This window comes from Pseudopipra pipra, chromosome 1, assembly GCF_036250125.1.
Source record: "Pseudopipra pipra isolate bDixPip1 chromosome 1, bDixPip1.hap1, whole genome shotgun sequence".
Taxonomy (NCBI): domain Eukaryota; kingdom Metazoa; phylum Chordata; class Aves; order Passeriformes; family Pipridae; genus Pseudopipra; species Pseudopipra pipra.
Window position 1 is genome coordinate 16,214,666 of NC_087549.1, and position 23,285 is coordinate 16,237,950.

Consider the following 23,285-nt stretch of genomic DNA (forward strand, 5'->3'; position numbering starts at 1 on the left):
TAAATGGAATTCACATTGTGTCAGTTCATTTTAGAATTAATCTTTTAAAATTCTTTTGATATCAATTTAGCCTGCTGACCTTGGGTTTTCTCGTCACTTACCTCTAAGTACTTTTACTGAGTAAAAATATTGCTTTAGTAAATCCTATGTAATGCCAGATGGAATTGCAAACCCATCCATCAGTACACATCCCATCCCATCCCGTCATCTTCATAAACAGTGTGATGTATCAAGTCTTGGATGAGAAATGTTACAACTGAATATGTAAATATGTCCACATGTATATATCAGGGTGTTGGAGTCTTGAAAGCATATCCTTGACAGTCAGTCTCACGTAATGGTCAGGACAGTACTTTGTAGTTACTTGTGCTTATCTTACATTGCAACTTTTTTATGTGGATGCCTCCTATGCACATCTGAAAACATCTTTGTTCTTTTGATGATCACATGGCTCACATATTTCTCAAAAAAGCTTGTGTATTGTGTCTCACTATGGCATCACAAGATCACAAAAATGCTTGTGTACTACTGGTTATGCTGTTACATTGGTTACACTGTTTCAGCATGCTTATATTGGGATTCAAGGTAAACAAATATTAATTATATCCTGATTCACACATTTTAATTTTTGAATAATAGATCTCTGCTCTGGCTACAGGAGTCAGAGTGTGATTGGGTATATTGAGCTAAGATGTCCATATTCATTCCCTTTTGATATTTATTTCATCCAGGCACTTCAATAGCATTGTAATCTGATATTTCATTTTCAACATGATACAAATAAATAGTGATGAGTTATCACACACGTTAGCAGGATACTGTAAATCCTAATTTTAATTACCTCTATCAGGAGAGCACTTTTGACAGCAACAATATGTATTCGGCTTTTTTGATACCCTGAAAAGGTTTTAAATTTAATAAGATTTATAAATTATTATTAATAATTAATAATTAATAAGGATTTATAAAAGAAAACAGTTCAGTGTCTTCTATTCTGAAGGTATCCTTGCCTGTGGCAGGGGGTTGCAACTAGATGATTTTTAAGGTCCCTTCCAACCCAAACCATTCTTTCATTCTATATCCTGCTGGAGGATGAATAGGGGGTAAAAGGGTGAATATGATAATAAAGATAAGCTTTTTCAGAATTCAGAATTCCTTTCTGTGTTCTTTCAGGAAGGTGGTCTACTATGAGGTCTGTCATCAGGAACCTCAGAGCTTTAATTCTGAAATTGATGCCTCTCTAGATACTTGCTCTTCAACTCAGCTCTATTTCAGTCTGCGAAGTGCCTCTAATAACTATAGTCCGTCATAGAGAGTGCTGTGACTCTTAACATCAATAAATGTATTGCAACACCCTTATTTGAAAATAGCACTGGAAAGATGTTTGGTTTTTTGTTTGTTTGTTTGTTTGTTTTGTTTTGTTTTGTTTTGTTTTATGATTAGCTCGGTTCTGCTATTATTGCTTTTTTCAAAAGGTCATTATTCCATGTTTTGGCATGTATTTAAGTCCTGGCAATTGAATTTTTGAAATTTTCAGTAACTGATAACTGAAAATAAAAGGTAAACATTTGGGCCAAGATCTATTCACTTTCTAAGTTTGAAGTAATGAAATGGGCACCAAACTGGGATTTTAGGTTGACTGCTACACATTGTAATTTTCCAGGAAAAAAATGTCTGATTTTTGGCACATATCTTTAATGCTTTGGATCTCTATCATGAACCAGAATGGCTCTGAAGATGCCATTACTACCTGATGAGTGAATTATGTGGGAAATAAGAAGGATATGTGTTGTAGGCCTCCATGGCTCTAAAGACAAGCCTCTTATAAAGAACCATTATGTAAAACTTTTTTCATTATGTTGAAGGGACAAAATGCACAGATGTAAAGATAGAAAGAACAGGTGTGTGCATGTGTGTGTATTCACTTCACAATTTGTCAGGGTAGGGAAAGGAATACTGAAAAATGTACTTGCCAGAGCTCAGTCTTTTAAGTATAAAATCAGAGGGATAGATGTGTCAGGTTAAAGCTTTTACCTTACTCTCGCTGAGACACACTGTGATCACCACTCCACAGTGGATATCAGTTGTGTCCAGGGAAGGCAATGCTCATCACAGCCGTTCTCAGTGCTGGTGCACATGCAGTGGCTTGGCTTCAACACACAACAGTTCCACTGTGAGCACTTTGCTTCTATGTGATTTTGTATGGCCGTATTAAAATACTTCCATCAGATCTCCACAGATAAGCATATTTGTAGAGAATCAGACCAGCCCACAATGACCTAGACTCTCCACCTTTCCACCATTTTCTAGTATTGTTGTCCAGACAACTATTGATCTGTGGCCAGTGCCAAAGCTTGTTACACTTAATTCTTGTTTACAGTATCCTGGTTTCCATGGCTCTCCACAGTCTGCAATGCACTCAGCTATTGACCTAGGTGAGGGCTTAATATTCCCATGTCACAGAATCACAGAAACAGACAGTAGCTGAGGCTGGAAGGCACCTCTGAATATAATCTAGTCCAAGTCCCCCTGATAAAAACGAGACTACCTGGAGTGGGGTAATCAGGGCCATGTCCAGTTGAGTTTTGATAATCTGCAAGAATAGAGACCCGACAACCTCCCTGGAAAACCTGTTTGAGGTTTTAATCAACCTTACGGTGGGAAAAAATATGCTTAAACTCTACTTCTTCTATTTCAGTTTGTGCAAATTTTTCTCTTGTTATTTCACTTGATACCACTGAGAAGAGCCTGACTCCAACTTGTTTATTCCTCCATCAAGTATTTACAAGTATTGATAAGATTCCCCCTGAACCTTCTCTACCACAGGTTGAACAGTCCTAACTCTCTCAGACTCTCCCAATAATGTCTGGAACCCCAGTCCTTGAATCATTTGTGGCTCTTTGCTGGACTCTCTCTGTCCATATCTCTAATACCAGGGAGCCAGCACTGGACAGAGTGCTCTAGATGTGAGGTGATTAGCCTCTATCTCAACTTCATGCTGCTTCATGCATTTCACCACCCTTTGAGCCCAGCTGTTTCAGTCAATTTTCAATACTCTTCATCTACCCTGTATTTTATCCATTTGTCTATGAGATTTTTACAGGAGACATCCTTAAAAACTTTGCTAAAGTGCAGGAGATATATTCAACTTCTACTTGAAAAACTTCATACATCACTCAAGCAGAAGACTGAAACTCTTATTTCTACATGCTTCTGCGGTGTAAAAATCTTTTCTTTCTGATTTTAGTTTTCCAAATTTGAACATGTCTGTGAACTTCTCAAATGCAGGCAGACTTAATTTAAGTTTGATAAATTTTGGCAAACAAGATAATGGAGCTGCCAAAGCAGTTGTAAATTGGCTGAGAAAATGTCTTCAGAAGAGGTTAAGTCCTACTTCTCTCTTCTGGTGAAGCAGTAGTCACAGTTCCCATTCCAGAGTGCTGAATTTTAAGGTCTCTGCATAATTAAGCAACTACAGAAATCTTGACTCTGAAATCTTGAAAAAATTTTGTCATCCTTAGGCATTTTGTGCTTCAATAAAAGAAAAATTCTTGTAGAAACATAGCATTACAGGAGTAAAGAGATCACAAATGTGCCACAGAAACTGTGCTTTCCGTTTTGCATGATGCTTAGTAATACAGCCACTTGTTTAGTTGTTTTATAAACATGAGCATATGGAATTGTACATTTTAGAAAGAAATTTTGATGAACATTTGCATTTTTCTTCATTACATAAAAGTAAATTATTTTAAACTGCACATTCCTTGTAATCCAGTTGTCATTAGGCCAGAAGGTTCAAAGGACTAGACAATGAAAGTTATGACAGACTCTTGTGCCTCTAAGGTCCAATACTAAATGTAATTTAGAAAATTACTGTGAGTTGCTTGCATGGTGGTTTACATAAAAAGACACCCCAGTAGTCTCATTTCAACATTTTTAAAGCTAGGGTAAAAATGACTGAAGAATGACTGCATCCATTGGATGGTATAAAACTTAAAATCAATGCATGTGTTCTGAGGTAAAAAATGCAACTTTGAATAAAGGGAAGTATTCTTTTTTACCCTGATCTTGCTCTTGATCTGACTTTAAAGGCAGATATGCTTTCTTACGGTCTTGTGCAGCTCACTTTTGAAAACCTCCAAGGCTAGAAGTTACACAGCCTCTCCAGGCAAACATGAGCTCCTGGGAAACATCCTTCATCGCCATAGTCTTCTCCACTGACTATAGGGGAACTTTTGCTCCTGTAGCCTATAGCACCTTCTTGCTCTCGCTCTTCACTGATGTTGCTGTCTGCAGGTTTGCATTCTCATTTTCCTGACTCCATTCTGTCTCTCAGCTGCTGCACAGCATTTTTTCCACTTCTTAAATATGTTACCACAGAGGCACCACCAGTATTGCTGATTGCCTCCGTTTTGGTCAGTGGTGGGGCTCTATCGCAGAGTAGTCTGGAACAGGTTTCATCAAACATAGGGGCAGCCCCTGATCTCTTCTCATAGAGGCCACTCCTGCAGCCCCCTAATACCAAAACCTCACCACATAAACCCAGTACTATATTCATTTGTGCAAGCTTTTTCCTTGATGGCTCTTCAACATCCTGCCTGCTGCACTCTTCACCTGAGAAGGTCCTTCCAGCTGAGAGCTGTAAACTGATCCCAAAGGAAGTGCCCACTGGTCGTCCCTGCAGGCAGTGTTGGATGACACTGGGTGCCATGGCTGGTATTCAGCCTTCCTCCTGCCGCACCACCTGATTTTCATAGAACAGAAACAAATGTCTTTTATACAGTAAAATATTAACAGATAAATAAAACAAGTGCCACTCTGAATACTTAGGTACTAATTTGGAGCTAGCGGCTGCGTGGTATTTAGTTGCCAGCAGTTTTAAAACACGTCTTCACATTCTTATTTTATACATTAGCATAATCCTTTTTCTTTTGTCAATTACAGGTGCATTAATAACTTTGTGGTTCACAGGCAAAACTGCAAAAACGGGTGTAAAAATTGACCGTTGCTAAATTTATGCTTTGATGTAGTTTTTTTACAGAGAAATGAAAAAAAGACCCAAACCACAAGATCCCTAATAATTTCTAAAATCTCAGATATGTTATTTATCATTTCTCATATTTGTCATGCTTGATATAAAGACAAGACAAATTTTAAAGACAAAATTACATTTTCAATCCATAGTAGAAAAATTTTGTTCTTGCAGTATTAAAAATAAGTAGAAAGAAAGATAGTTAAATTTCAAATTGATGAATTGCAGTATTTACTGCTGGGTATATTTTTTCCTTTTCTTTGTCAAAACAATTAACTAAAGTAATTTCTGCTCTCTTTTGTATTCCATTTTTAATAAATTTACTCTTATGCCCTCTGCCCTTCAGCAACTCAAATAGCAAGTATCAGGCTTGAGAACTATGAAATCTGAATTAATATCTTAACTTTGCAGAGCCACTAAGCTTTATTGTTTCACAAAGCAATAGAAAACAGTTTGAGCAGCAAGAAGTCTCTATAATTTCTTCTGTTATGCTCATGGAAGCCCTGTTCAAATATTTTCATTTAAATTACCTCAGTTTGTAAGCAATAAAAGCATCAATCTCTCCCCAAAGTTCATTTTTATGTGAGAAAAATATGTATTACATTCTCTTGCTCAGGTCTTACTCTAGTAAAAAAAAAATTAAAAAAAAAATCACCTATGTACATTTTTTAATCAAACAGCTTCTGATGCTTTCTAAATATATAGGTAAGAGTTCAGCAGGCTGTACACCATTTTTTTTCTTTTAGTAAAAAACCCCAACTATTGGATTTATGTGCCAAGATTTTAACAGTGTTTAAATGTTACCTTCCTTCTTTATAGATAAAATAATAAATGAGACCTCTGTGCACTGTTTACTAGAAAACATTTACTTTTCCTATCAGTAACCCTTCAGGAGAGCCCAAGTCACCTAAATCACACCCACAACATGACGTTTCCTTAGGGCAAAAAAACCGCAATTCTGAGGAACTCACTGAAACTTAATTTATGGACAGGTAACACAAACATTTAGTTACTGATTCAGGATTTGCAGAACAAAAGAAGACAAAAGTTTAAAACACTTGGAGAACAGCCCTTTTTGCTCAACCTTCTCCTGCCACAGCCTGACTCGTGCTCTCCACTCTCTCATTCATGCCGCACCTCACCTTCAGCCCACCAGCAGCCTATGGAGGGTCTGCGAGGGGACAGAGCCTGCTGCTTCCCTTTGACTTCCCTTTGACCCTCATCCTTCTGTGCATCCTCATCTGCACGTGTCCTCCCATGCTCCCCTTTGTGCCTTTCTTTGATTTATTTTTTTTCTAGCTGTCAAATCTGTATAAATTTTACAGGTATGTTCAGCACACAAGTGCAAAGTGAAAGATTTGAGGATGTGAACTGTGTCAATTTATAATCATCACTGGGTTTATTTGAAATTTAAAATCCATGAGTTTTACAAATCGCCATTGAAAATAAGACTTCCATTTGTCCTCAAGAAGTGTTTTATGTCCCTCTCCTCAAAAGCTGGATGAACTTCCTGTAAGTCATTGATGACAAATCTTCTGCAAAGCTGTCCTTAAAGATTTTCAGTTGATGGATGTTTTACAATCTTTATATTTCAATTTCTGGAAGCCGTAAGGTTATTCTTATGAATAAATTATGAGGAGAGGCTGACATTTGTTATTACTGCAGGTTTGTAGAAAAAGTCAATATTTAAAATGTTTCTCAGATACTATCTATATCTATATCTTTCGTAATATTTGGACTTCTTAGAATGTATCAGAATATTAAATGAAAAAAAATATAATATGCATTATACTACATATGCTGTTCTCTATACTGTACAGACCCATTCTTTTATTTGTTGACTCTGAACATTATTGAGACTAAGTTGGAGAGCTAGTTTTTATTTAGTAGGAAAAGATCTTGCTAACCCAGTGAGAAGTCTTTAGACTGGGGGTTTTGTGATTGGTGACCAAAGCTTGCAGGTTAATCAAGGAACAGGATCAGGCAGATTATGCACAGGACAGAGTGATGAGCGATTTTCTTGGACTCTTTTTGAGGAAGTGAGGTGACCAGAGGCAGCTTTTCAGTGCCTGTACACAAACACGTGTAGCATGGGACGCACATGAATTGTAAATTCATATTCAGTTGCAGATCAATGATATTTTTAATATCACAGAGCCACAGCAAAGCAGTTGGCACTGCTGGAGTCCTGCAGTAGACATATACAGACTGTCCAAGAGAGATGGGCAGGAAAAAAAAGGAGTAAGTGTTTGTGCAAAGGTGAGAGTTGAGGGAACTGACATCGCCTCTGGAGCTTCTGAAAGATATTTTTGTGACTATGCAATCTAGAACTGTGTTCATTTGCAATTTTCATAATCAGACTATTATACTACAGATTTTAAAATTAAATTGAACTTTTAAAGGGGCTTTCCACTTCAGGCTGTATGGTTTCCATTCTGCTGCTTGTCTGTAGCATAGCCAATGAAGAAACTTAATAAGAAACAAAATCTAAGCTGTTTTTTATGAAAGCAGTATAGGATGTGCAGAAAATTGCATAGCTGGAGCGTATTGGATTAAACACTGACCAAGTGTGACATTGGAAATTTGTGAAAGTTGCTGATGGATAAAGCAGCAAATTCAGACTTGTGGAAAATTAAGCTGAAAAAGTGTTATGAAGCTGCTTCTCAATGCTGTGCTCTGTAAAAAAAATCTGAGTGTATAAACATACAGACAGAAATATTAAGCATAAAATGCTTCTGTACTAATAATATTTAAGTTAAGATAATTCTGAGCTTCATCCAAAAAAAATAAAAAAAACCCAAAAAACAATAAACCAACCCAGTAATTATTTCTATATAATTGTTATAAGCATATTTGAAAACATTCATAAGGAGCGCATATTGAAAACATAAATGCCCTTCCCTAAACAGTCTTCAGTGGGGTTACTATTTGGATGAGATTTATTATTTGTTGTTTACACCTAACCTCTGGCAAACTTTCTGAAGTAGCAAAAAGAGACAATGTTCTTGGAAAAGAAACCTTCTGGTTTATAAATGTTTTTATAAGTTGCATTATGGATAAGATAGTGTGCTGCCTTTTTAACTGACAATGTTTGCTTTATTATGCTAAGCTACTGCTTGGAGAAGATAAACTCATTTTCTTTACCCTTTATTTCGAGAATGAAGGTAATTTTTAAAAAATCTTATTTAGAAAACACTGGTAGAATTTTATTGCATTTTTTTTTTCTGTCAGAATTGAGACTACAGGATTGTGGTTTTGGAAAAAACATCAAGGTTTTTTATCTCAAAACTAATTTCAGTTTCCCTTCTTTATTGCATCAAATAATCATGAGCTTTTTCAGTAAGATATAAAAAGCAATACCTTCAATTTAGAAACATCTAAAAATACTTAGCATTAGATTTCACTTTCCACATAATTATTTTATGCATTTAAGTGGTTAATTTATTTTTAGGGTATTATAAAAACCGGATGATGGAGTAGAGAATGACGTTTCTAGGGTCTCTGTTTTCTTCAGTTGTCCATCAGAAATCCTAAAATTTAGATACTAATATTTAAGGCAGCAGATGAGCCACAAATAAAAATCTAGACGTAGAGTTTGTGCAGATACACACACGTGTTTGTTATGTAGAAACAGGTAAAGTTGTTTTTCTCCATACTAATGGAATCAGTAAATTGTGTTATGTGTTTGCCTATATTACATTCTTTGTAAGAGCACTCGAGTTTCTCAAAGAATGGATTGTTTTCATGATCCATGTATGAAAGGTAGTTATTAATGTGTATATTTAAGAGTAATAATTAAGAGGACTGTAAAATGCTTAAAAAGGGGTGTTAGGTTGCTGATTACTTTAAATTGCTCAGATAAGTTTTCTGAAATAAAAATGTCTAAAATTTGAAAGAGCAGACAACAGTATGTCTGGGATTGTACCTGAACTACAATGTGAAGAGTGTGCCAAGAATTTCACAGAGCTTGTGTGGCTGAGATCAAGGTGTAGAGAATTACTGCAATTCGTCTCAGCTTTCCATGATGGGTTTCCTAAAAAGTGGCTCAGCTTGCTCAGAACTTCTGTTGGCTATATTAAAGATCATTGTTTAAACTTGGAAAGTTGCTGAACTCTTTTTTCTTGCAGTATTTTCAAGAATAGATATCAGATGTCTGTTACTCTGTGATGAGTTAAGCACTTAAGTTTAACTGTTCTGTTCACTATAAATATCTAGATAGATAAGATGATGCCATATATTGTGTGCCAAATTGAAGCTTGATCTACCATGCAATCTCATTGAATTCTTAATGGAAGCCATGAATTTGCATGGCCTACAAATCCCTGATAACATTGCCTGTCTTTGATCATCTATCTTATTGAAATTTACAATTCAATATTTATGTAACATTATTGTGAATATCACTGAAAGCTACAAGAAAAAGCAGAAAATTAAATAAGACTTAACTAGAGAAATGTATTTTCAAAAATTGTTGTGAAAAATGATCAGTGAACAGCAAATCAGGAAGAAAATAAAATATAAAATGTTATTAAATTCATTTTCACCAGAAATTATTTGAACATCTAAACATTTCACATTATTTCTTTTAATTGGCATTTGGCCATAACATTGTGCAAAAAAAAAAAGAGAGAGAGAAAAGCTGTAGGCATCTATGTACATAAATAAAAACAATCTATGCCCACAGAAAGAAAAAATAAAAATCAACACCAAAACATTACTCTCGTAATCACCACTCATTATACCAGTGATACTCCCTCTGCATAAAAGCCCTTATGCATATTCAAACATAGATCTTCATTTGAATTCATAATATCTTGCAAAGCTTTTCTATGCCAAGTCCCCACTTGCATATCACTCTGAAAAATCTTCCCCTTTCAGCATATGGTTAAAATCAGAGAAGTATGTTGGGAAAAGTGACATCTTGGCAGTATGTGTATTTTTTGCATTTATGCCTTCATTTCACATTTGCAAGACTGTTGTTGGATGAAATTTCCCACTATACATTTATTTGAAAATACAGAGTATGAATTTTAAAAGTAGATTTTTAAAAAAATATCATCAGTATTAGCTATGTATTTGTAGTTGAACAAAAAATGTCAGATTCTATCAAGCCTTAACTGACGTGTTGTCTTCTCACCATTCCTGTGAATGTTTTACTTCATATTTGATAACTGGAAATTAAAAGGACAGGGACACACACAGTTCTTTCAAAGCATTTATGTGCTTAACTGCTGTTTGCATACTACATTTTATTGCAGTGATTTTAGTGTGTATTAGATCTGAGAACATAAAACACATGTACATACAATGTGTACTACAACCTTAAAGGATCCTTATACCCAACATACAGATTAATAAGTTTCCATTAACTAGTGTCCCCTGTCCTTTCACATGTAGGTATTATTTTCCCATTTCATGGACTTCTTCCACCCCTCCAGATGTTCAAAAACAGGCCATGATTTGGGCTCCATTTTGTCAGGATGGGTGGTCAGGACAAGAGAAGCAGCACATTCAATCATTGGGCACCAACACCAGCCCAGCCCAGGTCACTTGCACTCTCCTTGCTCATCACAAAATTCGCTCTCCATCAGTTCTACTACTTCACTTCCTGCAACATACAATTTACACCATGACTTATTTTCCCCCCAATATTAATACCCCAAGATTTTTCCCCCAAGGTTAAATCTTCTTGAGGCACACACCGGGTCTCCCCATCCTCCTGCATTACCCATCAAGTACACCCAGGTCCTTGGGCAAAGACAGTCCTACAAATGGGTTTGCCTGTCCCTTTGGGAAAAAGGGGGTTAGACACTTAAATATCTTTTGGGATTCCTACCTTGGTGGTTTGACAGAGTTAATTCAGAAAGTTATGGAAAGGCAAGGAAAGCGATTCTCAGGGCTCTGTACCAAAATCACTGCAAAGATTATCTTTCCTCTCTTTCTTCCTTGTTTACCTATCCTTATTGGGCTTGTTGCACATTGATGGAGATCAGCCACTGTTACTCTTCCTAAATGTTCCCTCACCAGTTTGTTTTTTGTTTGTAAAATTTCATAGCTGGCATCTAAGCATATATGCTATTTCAACGTGATAGAAATACAGGTGCTCTTTCTGTGCGGATTACACAGAAACAATTTCTACATTTTCTTTTATTTGTCAGTATCTTGTGCACTATGCATTAAGTCAGTGGTAGAATTGCTGTTGACAGTGTGACAATTTAGCTGAAGAGCAAATCTTTTTTTACAATGTCTTCACAATTTAAGATACCAAATATTTGCATGGGGATTAATGTTTGTAAGCCTTCTCCCAGATGGGAGTTTTTACCTATGGGAATCTGATCTGGAACCAATTAAATCACAAGCAAATTATATTCTAAGTGGAGGAAAATAGGACCACAGCACAGTAATTCTGTTATTTATTGGTCTAGTCCTTGCATTACAGAGGCTAAGATGATATCTAGTGTGCGCTTGACTATAGTGTGCTATATAAATGTAGTTAATATTGTATTTGTAGCAGATTTTCTGCATGAATCAGAACAAAATACATGATGATTTGTTTGGGCCATTTTGCTTCTAGTAGCAAAAATCTCAGATGTGGCAAAAATCTCAGATTTGGCTCAAAATAGCAGATTGACATGGTCATTGACACTGCTTGTGGTTAAGTTAGTGCTGCCACACTAATATTTTAAGCGGTAGAATATAGCAACATTGTTAGTAAGCAATTTTTTATATTGCTAGGAACTAAGATAGGTTACCCTGTAACTGAGTTTTGAAAAACAAAAGATGAGTTCTGTAGTACAGTATTTTTCGAAAGAACTTCTATTTTTGAGTCTGAGAAAGCTGTTCCAAAGTGTTTAGTCTTTCATGACACTCCTGATGTTCTGCTTTTAACTTATTACATGAGCTGAAAAGCTATTCACATGCAACTATTTGTCTTTCCAGTTTGCACAAGCTTCAAGAATTTAGCTATGAAATTTTACCTGTAAGAACTTTTTAAAATCAGTACTTGATAAAATATTCCAATCAATATTTAAAAATCAATATACAGCTCCTTCAAAATCATTGAACAAGTATGTTACCCATTCTTTTAATGGACATTTTACTGCTGTTAAACGACAATTTAAAATTATTTTTCTGAATGTCCTTAATGCACGAAAACAGTACTGTTATTACTATTATTATTTTTATTTTTTTTATTCCTTTCACAGTAAAGGACCAGAACCTGTAATGTGATGATGTTTCTCAGTTGTGTTGTATTTAGTGGATTCAAAGTGCACTGGCTAATTAGTAAGATTAAATCTAAGATATGTTTTTACTTTGCTTTTCTATCTGTCCATGCCATAATTTAGCAGAATTTTTTAGAGACAAAACCTAGTATTTTAAACTCCTAAACTGCTGCAATTAAGAGATTTCTTACAGTCGGGATTTTTTTTCTTTCTGTTAGAAGTGAACCATTATATGTGTCAGAATTCTTTAAAGTTTTTTTTCTGTGATGCTATACTTCTTAAAGGGTTTTTTCTATCTTTATCATTAATTTTTCATCAGTATTGACTGGGTTTTCAGACTCTAGGGCAAGTTTTATTCATGTTAGCACTCTAATTAAGCAGAAAAAGAACTACTTTTCAAGTATGCTTTAAACATTTGGCAAATAAACTGAATAAGCAATGCAATATTTCCATGTAAGTTATTTGAAAGGTATTTCCATTTTGAAAGTAGTAGCACTACAGTGCTGAACAATTTTATTAGCTCACAGAAAAAAATTTACCATAAGATCCTCAAAACCAGTTTTTGAGTTATTAGGCATACACACAATTAATAAAGAAGATACATAACATCAGTCACTTGAGAATTGTTTTATCATAGAATTAGTTCTATTAGAACTGATTTTATAAATTTTATAAATCCAATGTTTGCCTAGTTTATTGTGTATAAGATTGTATCACAAAATATGCTGAATTGAAAAGGACCCAAAAGTGTCATTGAGTCCAATTCCTGGCCCTGCCCAGGACCATTCCCAAAAGTCACATCATGTATGCTAAAAAATAGAGCATTCTTGTGTCAAGAGTCACCCGCACAAAAAAATAATTGGTTGTGATAATTGGTAAAATAATTTCATGATTATTCACAAGCTGTGAGGAATGTATTGCTATGGTCAAATTTGAAATATTTGATTTATTAAAACTCTGATGTAAACATTTTATTTGCGAAAGTGTCTTGCATCTGACAATAAGAAATCACTCATGAATGGCTTTGTTTTGAAAACTGATCAGCTGCTTGAAAAGTGGAAAAAGATTATTGGAGAATGCTCACTAAAATAAAATATAACAATATAATTAGCATAAAATGGATAAGATTCTCATGATTCTTTTCTCAGTATAATGTGACTGCTGCACGTTACATGTCAGACTGCATATGATAGGGATTAAACGCAACTTGCTTTATGAAAACATTTTTGGTTAAAGAGGAAATAATGAAATTTTTGCATGCTATTGTAAAGTGAGTGAAACAATACTAATCAAGGTTTATAATCTACTACTAAGTACTAGATTATAAAAAGATGTGCTGGCAAAAGTATTATAATTCTTAAATAATTGAAATATGAAGCAATTACTTCTTTAACACCTTAAACTTGCAGCTACATTCCAAGTCAAACATGTTAAAAATCTTAAGCAATTGTTCACCTAAAAGGCAATAAAATTCTATCCTCAGCAAGAAAGTATCAATTTTTAAGGAGTGATTTTAATGATATTTATAATTATTTGATTTTTTTTAACAGCTGAGGATGCTTGTGGAGGAACTATGAGAGGATCCAGTGGAATCATCTCAAGCCCCAACTTTCCTAATGAATATCATAATAATGCAGATTGCACATGGACAATTGTTGCAGAGCCTGGTGATACTATCTCACTCATATTTACAGATTTCCAAATGGAAGAAAAATATGATTATTTGGAAGTAGAAGGTTCTGAACCACCTACAATAGGGTAAGTCAAATGTTGCAATTTTAATGTGGTAAAAAAAATATGGTGAAATGTGGAAGTACAACTTTTTGTTACTTTTCCTTTTGTCAATAGGTAGTCTTGCTGATTAAAAAAAAAAAGAAACAAAACAACAAAAAAACCCACGTTAATGATTGTTACCATGGCATAATTGTTGATATTCCAATTTCAGCTGTAAAATTATTTCCAAATATAGTCCAACCATTTAGCATCAAGATGAAAGGCACTGTAGACTCATTCACCTCATTGTAGATCTAACTGTTCTTACCATTATTGTATTTAAAATGTACATATTTAGAAATAGAATGGAATGGACTGTATCCCTGGTAAGGATTGGTGAAGCCTACAGAGAATTTCATAATATCAGAAAGTGAATGGCATGGTGGCCTTTTCAGCACAGAGCTGGGGGGATTTAGAACTGGCCACACCTCTTGATCACAGATTCTTTCTGGAGGAGTTTCTGTGCAGAGAACTGTACATAGCACTAAATAATTTGCCTTGAGTGTGGTTGGTGATACACTTACCTAGAAATTTCCATCCTGAACTGTGGCTGAGTAGTCACAGTACTCTTTGGGTTTCGTTTTACTGCAAATATACTACCTTTAAGGAGTATTTATAACTGTTTGTTGACTTAACAGTAATAATAAAATTTTTGTTATTCTGACTACTCCAGTTCTTGATCTTAGTGTAGATGCATTATGTAGATAATGTAAAACAAGTCCAACAAATAAAATAGTAGATATCCAGTTTCAAGACCAAATTCACTTAAGTAGAAAAAATAAATCATACATTCTTTGGTTTTCTGGTGTGGTAGTTTTGTGGTAACACAGAACCACGCTACTCAAGAGACATGTCAATATGACAAATCCTTGTGTTTGTTTTATTGGTTTAAATATGCTATTGATTCACAAAAAAGAGGATGTATACAAACCCATAAATAGCAGTTGTGATCTCCAGTAAAATCTTAAGCTCTTAACTCATAAAGCATTATGGGGGTTCTGCACAACAGACAGGTGTGTGAACAACAGGTGATACAACAGGTGGTTGTCTAGACACATTAAATTCAGTAGAGTCTTGGTTTTTTAATATCAATATTAACCCTGCTTCAAACATAGCATAGACCAAATAAACAAAATTATTTTTGATTTTATCACAAGAAAATATCCCAAATTAGATAATTACATTGTTTTGAAAGCAGTCAGTCTTGGTTTCTATAACTGATGCTTATAAGTAAAATATTTTTTATTACTTTAGGGTGTAGTGGAAGTCTATAGACTAATTCTAAGCTTTAGCAAACAGTGTTTTACAATTTGATTTAATTCATACTGCTACCTACATAGTTAATTACCTCTATTAGAATATTACTTAATTGCCAGTGAGTTTTTCTAGCTCTTAAACTGAAATCTTTTGAACTAGTTGTCAGCTAAAATAATTTTTAAAAAATAATTTGTAATAATTAGTGAGATATCACCAATGACATTTATTCATGTCTGGGCTTCTCGAACGAAGATTTGGGGAGGGCTCTACCCACGTTTGTTACAAGCGCGTTGGTCCCGTCGCTACAGGGCTTTGCAAATGCGGGTAAGGCCTTCGAGCCTGAACAATGGGTTTTTTAGGTGAGACACAGTATGTGCGGAACTGACCCACCCTTTAATCCTAAAGGTTCATCTGCCAGTGGCAGCGAGGTCCTCAGGATGTAGGTTTAATTAGAGTATCCTTGTCTTAGATGGATGGCCTTACAGGGCTAAGCGAGCTTCATCTGCCCAGGTTTGGAATTAGAGTTGTCCTTCTCCTAGGATGACTGCCAGAAGGCTAATGAGCTCATCCTGCCCATGGATACCAACGACATAAAGACATTATTAATCACTTGAATAGCTAAATAGGCATTTGATTTTTCTTGAATGTGTTTTATGTATTCAGTCATGAGCTTCATACAATGATTTCATTTCTTGTTTTGCAAAAGGCTTTGGCTATATTCAAATGATATAATGAGATTACTTTATATATGGAAATTCCCATTATCTGTTTACAAAACATAAAAATTTACAAAGCTAATTTAATAATTGCTCATGTAGAGAAGCAGACTGGAAGCATATTCTTTTTTTAGTCTGTCATTTATATTCCCTAAATTAGATTGATATGTTCAATTATGGGAAAGTATCCCCCCCATATGTTAGGAAAAACAGATTTGGAAAGCTTAATTAACAACAATTTGTTAATTAGATTTAGAACGGTAAACTTTATATCCCCTTAGACTTTCTCTAATCTAAAACCAGGCTCTTTAATTTTGGAAAAAAAAAAGTACATAATTTATAAAAATTACTAAAAACTTATTGGTTGATCTGGATAATAAGTATTATTATAAAATAATTTCTTAGAAACTTTGGTTCTTTACATGACTATAACACCTACTGATTTAAAAAAACCCTCAAATTTTTTTCTTCTGCCCATCTGCTGTGTAACAAAATATCCCTACTTTTTGATTCAAAGCAAAACAATGAGCCAGAATATACATCAAGTAGATAGGTTGGAGTTATCCATGAGACAAGACTTGAAATTCTTTATGAAATGTTAATTTTCCATAGTCTTCCAGTCAGTTGTTACAATATTTCAGATATACCAAGTCTTTTCTGTAAGAAGATCTTGGTAGGCCATTTTCATTTAAGTAGTGGAAAAAAATTCTGTAGATGCCCTTCAGGGTTCTTGTTGTCTTGTTGCTTATTCTGATGTTTGGTAACTTGAGCTGAACTAAGGCATTTTTTGTACTTTGGAAGTGAAACAGAAAGAAAATTATTAGTTTGAGGAAAATATTTTCACCATTTTTTCTCAACAACAACAAAAATTAAATAAGATCTAGTGAAATGTTCCTTTTTGCCTAAGTGAAAAGTTGGGGTTTGAGACATTAATTGGTGAAAGAAATAGCAATGTCATTATGGGATATCCAGCATACAGAAGTTCAGAGTTAAATCTTCTGAGAATATCTGAACATGTAAGAGTTTCCAATGCCTCTAGGATGCTCTGGTTGGAATGTTTCACATATTTTGCTGTTGGTCACTTTTAGTGGAATATTTACTAATCACTGAGCAGAAAACTAGATTGATTCTCTAGGCTGCTTTGACATAGGTAACCTGGATTCGAGTATGTACTCCAGTCTGAAATATTAAGACAATTGTTAAAACACTAGTTAAATAGTATAGAAGAAGTGTTAGAACCTCCTTCCCAGAACAGTCTCTGAAAGAGGTGCTTAGAGCACTCTCCAGATAAGAGCTGGTGAGGATGGATGGTATATATATATATCACACTTTCCTAAATGAAGACATTACCTCTATATCTTCTGTTCCCCGTTACCAGCTTAAATTAGCTCTTGCTGGAAAACAAGTTGACGATTTTCCTTCCTATATATTTGGAAAGCTTGGTTATGATAGAAAAAACCACAAACAAACAAACAAACAAGCCTAAAACAAAACAAAAAAACCAGCAAAGGTATTAGATTAATTGAATTTGAAATGTTAATAAGTTTTGAATTAACTAATGTATTTTTGGTGGATAGATTGGAAAGTGACAGAAAATAATGGTTGTCATAAAATATGTACTTAGAGCCTTTACTCAGAGAACTACGGATGTAGCCTTGTGGCAGTTTGACAATCTCAACCTATGACAAGTCTGAACAAAGATCAAATTTTCTTTACAAGGAACACATTATGCAAAATTTTTATTGTTTACATGTGCCTTAATGCAAGGGTGTTTTGAGAGTGTAACAGTGTCTCAAATGTTGTTGGGCAAATGTACTTAACTTGTAGCGTGATAAAACAAAAAGTCCAAAGATTTCAGCTCTGTTCTTACTGGGTAAGAGTGGACTTCTAAAAAAATCTTTGTGTAGTGTTCCAATAATAGACTTACCACTGTCAAGTTCATACAAAGTAATAGGGCATCTAAAGTACTCTGTTATCACATGTGAATTTGAAATATGATATGATTACTTTTTTTAAAGCAAAATAACTCACCTCACTTCTTTCTTACTGATACTGTATTCTTGGGTATTTAAAAGTATTTCCTGTTATATTTTCCTAAAATGTAAGGGAAACATAGAATCTTCAATAATAAATTGAAGTATTGTCTAGACTATCTATTTCTGATTTTAGCCAAATTATAATTTTTTCATATATAAATCTGCTGCAGACACCACAGCAGGGACTTCCCTGCAGCACATGATATAGATCATAGTGAAGCAGGCTGTCTCCCTGCAGCCTCTGAAGGTTCATGGTGGAGCAGATATCCACCTGCTGCTTGAGGAAGACCCCATGCTGGAGCAGATGTTGATGCTCAAAGGAGGCTGGGAAGCCCAAAGGCTTCTGGCAGGAACTGTGACCCCATGCACGACTCACATTGCCCTTCCCCCTTTTGTAGACATAGCTTCTGCAGTTAGTGATTTAGGAACTTCTTGAAACAACGTTTTCCTTAAAATCATGTGTTAAATAGCTGTAAATAAATCTTTCTTTTGTTAATTAGTCATTTTTCAAGGTTCATTATTCAAGACTCTCTGTAGAGTACCAAATGAGTTTAAAAAAAATAAAATCCAAGCAGCTTGTATTAATGGGTACCCTGTTACCCACACAATCACGTATTCCTGAAAATAACCTTAATTGATGAGTCGGTCATATCGTTCCACTACAGAGGATATATCATCCCTTTCCTTTCATTCATCCCTGTATATACAAATTTTCTTAATCAACTTAATCAATGCTTCCTTATAAATCCTGGAAACCTGGTCATATGTGTTGTGCAAGGATCTGTTTTTCTCAAGATTTCTCTCTCCCTGAGACTGAATTAGTTGTGGGATCAATATGTCCTAGATTCCACCTTAGTTGATGGTATGAACAAGAATGTGTTGGGTTCACCCTCATTATTTGTAGAGTAGTCATTTGATCCTTATTCCAGGATGGCACTATGCATTTTGAAAGCATTCCACATTTTCACGTTTGTAGCCTTTATACCATGTTGTAAATCCATCACCCTGCAGGTATGCAATACACATGACATCAGCATGTTACATCAAACATTTTGAGCACTAAGAACAGGCAAAATATATCTTAGAAAAATGGAGAAGGGTCATAGGAAATTTTGTCCAAGTACTACTCAACCTGGTTGTTGCCCATTCACTCTAGAGGAGCCTTAGTGTCATAGCATTCATGGTCTGATACCTTATCATTGCTTGGGACAAGTGGTTTTAGCGCTATAGAGCTCCTGTAATATCTAGAATATGAAATCTCTCACTCTTGTGTTCCTCATGATGCTGTGTCTAAAATACATGTAGCATCTTACATGTAATTTTCTATGCTTTTGCTGTCATTTGCAATTTAATTATGGAGAAAATCATAGACTCATAGAATAATTAAGGTTAGAAAAGACATCCAAGATCATCAAGTCCGGTCTTTGACCGAACAAAGGTTATTTGGTTATTTGTCATTAATTAGCATTTCCTGACTCTTAAGCCCATGTTACTAGTGCTATGAAAGACAAAGATGATAAATAGAACCTTTAAGACATAGTATTGAAGAATATATCAACTAGTGCTGATTAAAAGCAAAGTGAGGATAATCAGCCAGATAATAGTTATTATGGAAAAAGGTATTATTTGGGGTTGGGGTTTTTTTGAGAGGAAAATGCAGTTATCCATGCTAGACATCTACATGGTAATTTTTATTGACAGTTCAGTTACAATAGAAATTAGCCTTCAGGAGGCATTAAAAATTAAGTATACTGTTGTTGACAATTAACCTACATCAGACACATGCATTAATAAAACAGGTTCTCAATCAGATCTTTTTAACAAAGTGTTTATTTGATTTGTGCAGCCATCCAGTGTCTGAATAGGCTAGATTTATTTTCAGTCAATGTACTTCATTAAATAATGCTTATATCTAAGGCTACAGGAAAACCTCTGCCTGACATAAATGTGGCTGCACAGGGATAGACAATCACATCTCAGTAGTGCAAGTACCAATGAAAATAATAATATGTTGAAGAAAAAAACCCAAAACAGACAAGACAAGAAGCAGAGGTGCTCATAAGAACAGATTAAAATGGAAGGAAAAAAACCCTCCTCAGGCCCAGCAATTATTTTCTTGAAAAATCACTTCAAATGAGAAAGTGAAAAGTATAATTGTTTCCTTTTTATAAATGAAGACTGGTGACATGGCTTTAGATATTAAAACTGTTTTCTCACTAATACAAACTTTCAAAATCTGTGTTTAATGCTCAGAGGGAGGACTCAGGAAAGCAATGTTTATGAGTATTATGATACTAATAAGGATGTTAAAAGACCTAGATGATCGACAGATTGTAATCTGATAGGAGTTCAATTAAAATTTAAAGAATAGTAATAAAACTTATATTGCTTAACACAGGAAATGCCTTCAGAAGAATTGTAGCCAAATTGGTGGAAAGATTTATTCAATTAATATAGTAAACAAACTTCAGTCATAAAACCCTGCTGTAATTAGCAGAGTATTTGCTTACTGATAGTGGATAGAATGAATTTTTACTAGATTTAATTGCAGGGAAAAAAAAAAGTAACTGCAGCTGCCAAGTTTTGGAGTGCCTAAGTCCTTCTCCCCTTCTAAAGCAGGGAACAGAAGGTAACAGAGATAATGCTTAACTGTGGAACAGGGTGAGCAGAAAATCAGGAATAGGAAGAATACTAATGCTAAAAATATTGTCTGGTTTGAGCCCTTGATAATCCATCCATTGTGTGTTATCATTTTCATCTTTTTCTGAAGGACTGAGAATAAAAATGAAGTGTTTGCTTTCTTTCCACAGAAACCAAGTATTTCTGCCCTTTAGTGTTTGCTTCTGTGGTTTAATTTTTTGCTTGGTGGATCAGCATTTCACCTGTGTCATTTCCATGAGGTCGTTTGGAGCCATCCAAGAAGCAGAGTGCATTCTGTAATGTGTAGGGTCAGGCACAATGGTAATGTCAGGAGGGGAATTTGTTACAGTGATTGTGGAGGTTAATGGAACATTTTTTGTTGTTCTGTTGTGTGATTCCATTTGGAAATCATCATCTGAAAAGGACTTTGAAACTGACTTTACATCTATTACTTTCAAAATTCTTACTGAAACATGAAAAAGATTTGAATCTAAGAGAGGAAAAATATGAAATCATATGTTTAACAGTAGAAGTGGAGGCTTCTTGGTTTCATTTTGCACTATTTGTTCTATTTCTGAAGAATCATAGAAGCATAGAATCAGCCAGGTTGGAAAGGACCTCTGAGATCATCAAGTCCAACCCTTGATCCAACACCACCATGGTTACTAGACCATGGCACTAAGGCCACATCCAGTCTCATCTTAAAAACCTCCAGGGACGGAGAATCCACCACTTCCCTGGGCAGCCCATTCCAGTGCCTGATTACCCTCTCTGTAAAGAATTTCTTCATGATATCTAACATAAACCTCCCTGGCACAGCTTAAGACCATGCCCTCTTGTCTTACTGATAGCTGCCTGGGAGAAGAGACCAACCCTCATCTGGCTACAACCTCCTTTCAAGGAGTTGTAGAGAGTGATGAGGTCTCCCCTGAGCCTTGTCTTCTCCAGACTAAACAAGAAATAGAAGGCCCTTCCATAGTATCCTGTTCTTGTGGGGTTTTCTGCATTAATTTTTCAGGCTGTAGTTCAAAGTGTAGTGCACAAACATGTCTCAAACTTTTCAAGCAGAATAGACACATACGAGAAATGTAGTTACTTTGTGGCATTTACATTAAATAGACTCAGTGCTTAGTAAAGGGAGATTCTGACTTTAGGAAATTGCCATATCCATGGAAATGCCAATCAACCAAAGGTGTAAATCCAAAATTTAATCCTGGTACTCAAATTGTTATCTGTGCATCCGTATAACTAGGTTGTAAGGAAACACAAGACGGAGTGATAAAACCTTATAAGCCAGATCAGCATTGAAGGGAACTCAGGAGCTGTCCAGTCCGATCTGCTGCTGAAGGTAGCTCTGAGGTGAGACAAGGTTGTTCAGTGCTTTATCCAGACTGCTGTTGTAAATCTCCAAAGACGGAGACTGAACAACCTATGTGGGCAATCTTCTTCAATGCCTGACTGTCCTCAGGGGGGAAAAAGCTTTTCCTTTTTTTTCTTTATTTAGAAATCATTGTTTTCAGTCGTAATAAGCACACAAGAATTCATTATCTCCAAACATCTGTTTGAGGTTCAGAAATCTCCTATGGTCTCTTTCTTCCTTGTGGATAGGCAGTGGTGTGACCTTTCCTCTGAGCAGGTTGACTGATCTTGCCAATCCTAGCTCATGAGTTGTAGACACATGGGATCATGTTGGAGTCCTTCCTTCCTGAGGCTGATGTTGTCCCACTCATCTTATAAGGATATGTACATGACCACAGACATGAATCATCCTATCTTCCTCCAGACTTCTAAAAGCTAAAGCTTATCTGGCACATGTGATTTATTACTATATAATAGAGTCAAGCCTCGGTGAGACAACTATCAGTTAAATTACTGTGTTCTTACATCAGGCAGGGAGTCAGATGCAGTCAGAGAATCACCTTGGCTCATTATGCTGAAAATGAATACTTTACATGGCCACTGTGATGCTGCTTCCCACTTTTATTTCCAGCTCATCCCCTACCTTGTGTTGGCTCAGACGTTTACCCAGTCACAAAGAACTGCACCAGGAAGTGATACAGAAAAAACCCAAGGTTTTTTTCATCTTGTGTTAGTCAGCAGGTAGCCCAAGAGTTGAAGAGAACAGTGAGGCACATCGGGAGTGAAAAGTGTTTCTTGAAGGAGTAGGAACACTTTATTGTCAAAATAAAGCCTGAACTGTTTTCTTCTCAGGTATTTTGTAGATTGAATGACAGTATCTATGCAAGGATTTACTTTTTTTTTTTTTTTTTTTTTTTTTTTTTTTTTTACATTATGCGCACACTTCACAGAGTTAGTTGATTTCCTTTATGTTTTTTTTTTTTTACTGTATCCTTAGTTTCATGTATTCCTGTGGTGGTGTAAAATATTTCATTTTGTTTAATGTACACAGTGTCAGGAAGACAGTACTTCATTGTTGCTGTTGCAGAAGATAGTGTATGCTGGTGGTTAAATGCACTTGTTCTGAGGAACCACTTCTGAAGCTGCTCCTAATTTCTTACCTTTCCTATGTTCATGAGTACTGCAAAAGTGAACATTTGAAAGCCTTATCTGAAGTTGCATATTTTCATTGTTCTGATGGTACTTTTTA

The 23,285-nt window shown here is 35.3% G+C and overlaps 1 protein-coding gene across 4 annotated transcripts in view; it reads left to right on the plus strand.

Moving 5' to 3' along the window:
• CSMD3 (CUB and Sushi multiple domains 3) overlaps positions 1–23,285 on the plus strand; it is a 605,903-nt gene that overhangs the window by 171,630 nt on the left and 410,988 nt on the right. For all 4 annotated transcript variants that reach the window (XM_064646451.1, XM_064646458.1, XM_064646466.1 and 1 more), the window contains exon 5: positions 13,806–14,013. In XM_064646451.1, the coding sequence (XP_064502521.1) occupies positions 13,806–14,013 (208 nt within the window). The remainder of the gene's footprint in view (positions 1–13,805; positions 14,014–23,285) is intronic.